This window comes from Sinocyclocheilus anshuiensis, unplaced genomic scaffold (genome assembly GCF_001515605.1).
Source record: "Sinocyclocheilus anshuiensis isolate Anshui unplaced genomic scaffold, SAMN03320099.WGS_v1.1 scaffold1396, whole genome shotgun sequence".
Classification (NCBI taxonomy): Eukaryota; Metazoa; Chordata; class Actinopteri; order Cypriniformes; family Cyprinidae; genus Sinocyclocheilus; species Sinocyclocheilus anshuiensis.
In genome coordinates, this window is record NW_015544208.1 from 218,738 (window position 1) to 222,587 (window position 3,850).

General features: G+C 39.1%; 2 protein-coding genes across 2 annotated transcripts in view; both read right to left on the bottom strand.

Moving 5' to 3' along the window:
- LOC107697047 (mucin-2-like) overlaps positions 1 to 859 on the bottom strand; it is a 4,812-nt gene extending 3,953 nt beyond the window's left edge. The window contains exons 1-2 of the mRNA XM_016497679.1: positions 798 to 859; positions 606 to 709 (exon numbers count right to left, since the gene is read on the bottom strand). The gene's annotated coding sequence lies outside the window, so the exon portion shown is untranslated. The remainder of the gene's footprint in view (positions 1 to 605; positions 710 to 797) is intronic.
- A 967-nt stretch (positions 860 to 1,826) lies between these two features.
- Positions 1,827 to 3,850, bottom strand: part of LOC107697044 (homeobox protein Hox-A3-like) — a 4,498-nt gene continuing 2,474 nt past the window's right edge. Inside the window, exons 3-6 of the mRNA XM_016497675.1 lie at positions 3,195 to 3,301; positions 3,001 to 3,101; positions 2,809 to 2,912; positions 1,827 to 2,059 (exon numbers count right to left, since the gene is read on the bottom strand). Of these exons, the coding sequence (XP_016353161.1) occupies positions 1,827 to 2,059; positions 2,809 to 2,912; positions 3,001 to 3,101; positions 3,195 to 3,301 (545 nt within the window). The remainder of the gene's footprint in view (positions 2,060 to 2,808; positions 2,913 to 3,000; positions 3,102 to 3,194; positions 3,302 to 3,850) is intronic.

Genomic DNA, 3,850 nt, shown 5'->3' on the forward strand with positions numbered 1-3,850 from the left:
AGGAAGTGACTTAAACTGTAATTCATCAACTGGCCGCTAGAGGCTGGCTGCAAAAGGGAGTCAATCCCATTGACTCCCCATGTTAAAATGCCCAACTTTACAACAGAACATGTTAAAATGCCTAACTTTACAACAGAAAAAAACGTTTACAGCCTGGTTCAAAAACTTATTTTGGTCTATATAGCTAATTTTGCCCTTTATGACAACTGTGAGGGGGTGAATTTTTTTATAACTCATCCCTTTAAATTATATTAAGCCTTAAAGTTCTGCATAATTAAGGGCGTGGCCACTTGAGTGACAGGTGGATTGCAGCTGCTGTCACCACCATCGAGCTAGGTGGGCGTGGTTTCAACAACCAGCTCCCGCCTCTTTGCCCATCTTCGATTATCCGGGAGTGACGCGCGGTGATGCACTGCCAACATGGCGACGGCCGCCTCTGCCCACTTTTGAGTTTCAAAAACTCTCTTCGGAACCCTACGGGTGACACTACGTCCATGTTTTTATACTTTATACAGTTTAATCCCTGATGCATAATTGAATTAAATGGCTTAAGCCCTAAAATATAGCTTAATTAAAAATTAAACGTGTATGTCTGAAAATGTGACCTGGTGGACTGATGCAGCTGGTCCGGATGGTACTGTAGGGATGAAGTGTGTTTCCAGGCTTGGCATGTTGAGATGTAACAGCTGGAGCTGTCAAAACTGGTGGCCTGAACACACACAAAAGAACTGTATAAGTGATTATATGCATTGCATCACATAGTATGTTAGCTGCATTGCATCAGTGGGGTCACTTACCTGTTGACCTGGACACAAGGTTGACCTTGACTAGCAGGAGGCTTTTTTGCTGTGGCTTTTGCTGTTTTTGCTGTTTTGGCTCGACGGTTCTGAAACCACACCTGATGTGAGGATCAGAGTACAATTATTGATACTTGCATGCATTTAGATTAATTTAATGTGATCCCAAGGAAGAGATGCAAGTGAACAGTGACCATGATTCTCTGGGGCGTAACACCGATGGAGGCAGCGATCTCCTTTCTCTTGTCTCCGTCAGGGTAGTGATCGTCCTGAAACACACGCTCCAGCTCCTCCAACTGATCTATATACATCAATGTTAAAAACTGTTTTTGCTGCTTCATATTTTTTCTGTGGAAACTTATACAGTACCATTTAAATGTAATAATAATTACAACAAGGCTGCATTAAATTGATCAAAAGTATCAGTAAAGACATATTTAAAGATACAAAATATTTCTATTTCAAATAAACAGTTTTTTTTTTTAACTTTCCATTTATCAAAGAATCATGACATTAATGGATCACATTTTCTACAAAAAAATATGAAGCAGCAAAACTGTTTTAAACACTGATAAAAAATAATAAAAAAATGTTCTTTATAACCAAATTAGCATATTAGAATGATTTCTGAAGGATGTGACTCTGAAGACTGGAGTAATGGCTGCTGAAAATTTAGCTTTGCCGTCACAGAAATAAATATCATTTTAAAATGTATTAAAATAGAAAACAGTTGTTTTGAATTGTAATACTATTTCACAATATTATCACTGTATTTTTGATTAAATAAATGCAGCTTTGGTGAGCATAAAAGACTTCTTTTAAAAACATATATATAAAATACTATTTGTGATCAGACTGTCAAATGCTATGGCCAGTTATGCTGACTACTAATCATATCAAGCGTTCTGTGGCAGGAACACCTGCTACTGTTACTGTAGTACAGACCTCCACCTCTGAAAATCACTATATAAGCTCTGTGCTGACGTCTAGTGGTTAACAAAGGAACTGCAGGAGATGAGTAACCTAGTTTCATACTAACCCCGTGTCAGTCTGCAAACTCAGCGGCGTTGTGTCTGCGGAGCTGGGCTCACTGTGTTCAGGTGTGTCCAGCAGCAAGGACACGGTGTGAGTAGGGGGGTTGTAAGCCGTGATAAGAGGCAAGGAAGCACGCCGTATCGGAGGAGGACTGTGCATAGGAGGGGGCATGTACTCCAAAAAGCCTCCTTGAGACACACAAGGTGCCACATCAACACACGCTGGACCTGAAGACAGAAAATTGCATTTGTTTAAAAAACAGGTGTCCATGTTTTGAATGTGTCGGCATTTTCAATTCAAATTAAACAGTTTAATTAAATGGCTTAAATCCTGTAGTCCTTAGGTTAATTAAAGGGGTTAATCCAAGCGGCAACCTCCCGCTCTCTCTCGTGAAGCCAACAAGGAAGTGACTTAAACTGTAATTCGTCAACTGGCCGCTAGAGGCTCGCTGCAAAAGGGAGTCAATCCCATAGACTCCCCATGTTAAAATGCCTAACTTTACAACAGAAAAAAACGTTTACAGCCTGGTTCAAAAACTTATTTTGGTCTATATAGCTAATTTTGCCCTTTATGACAACTGTGAGGGGGTGAATTTTTTTATAACTCATCCCTTTAAATTATATTAAGCCTTAAAGTTCTGCATAATTAAGGGCGTGGCCACTTGAGTGACAGGTGGATTGCCGCTGCTGTCACCACCATCGAGCTAGGTGGGCGTGGTTTCAACAACCAGCTCCCGCCTCTTTGCCCATCTTCGATTATCCGGGAGTGACGCGCGGTGATGCACTGCCAACATGGCGACGGCCGCCTCTGCCCACTTTTGAGTTTCAAAAACTCTCTTCGGAACCCTACGGGTGACACTACGTCCATGTTTTTATACAGTCTATGGTTTAATCCCTGATGCATAATTGAATTAAATGGCTTAAGCCCTAAAATATAGCTTAATTAAACTGTTTAGGTGTATGTCTGAAAATGTGACCTGGTGGACTGATGCAGCTGGTCCGGATGGTACTGTAGGGATGAAGTGTGTTTCCAGGCTTGGCATGTTGAGATGTAACAGCTGGAGCTGTCAAAACTGGTGGCCTGAACACACACAAAAGAACTGTATAAGTGATTATATGCATTGCATCACATAGTATGTTAGCTGCATTGCATCAGTGGGGTCACTTACCTGTTGACCTGGACACAAGGTTGACCTTGACTAGCAGGAGGCTTTTTTGCTGTGGCTTTTGCTGTTTTTCTCCACTTGGCTCGACGGTTCTGAAACCACACCTGATGTGAGGATCAGAGTACAATTATTGATACTTGCATGCATTTAGATTAATTTAATGTGATCCCAAGGAAGAGATGCAAGTGAACAGTGACCATGATTCTCTGGGGCGTAACACCGATGGAGGCAGCGATCTCCTTTCTCTTGTCTCCGTCAGGGTAGTGATCGTCCTGAAACACACGCTCCAGCTCCTCCAACTGATCTATATACATCAATGTTAAAAACTGTTTTTGCTGCTTCATATTTTTTCTGTGGAAACTTATACAGTACCATTTAAATGTAATAATAATTACAACAAGGCTGCATTAAATTGATCAAAAGTATCAGTAAAGACATATTTAAAGATACAAAATATTTCTATTTCAAATAAACAGTTTTTTTTTTTAACTTTCCATTTATCAAAGAATCATGACATTAATGGATCACATTTTCTACAAAAAAATATGAAGCAGCAAAACTGTTTTAAACACTGATAAAAAATAATAAAAAAATGTTCTTTATAACCAAATTAGCATATTAGAATGATTTCTGAAGGATGTGACTCTGAAGACTGGAGTAATGGCTGCTGAAAATTTAGCTTTGCCGTCACAGAAATAAATATCATTTTAAAATGTATTAAAATAGAAAACAGTTGTTTTGAATTGTAATACTATTTCACAATATTATCACTGTATTTTTGATTAAATAAATGCAGCTTTGGTGAGCATAAAAGACTTCTTTTAAAAACATATATATAAATTTGGAATGATTT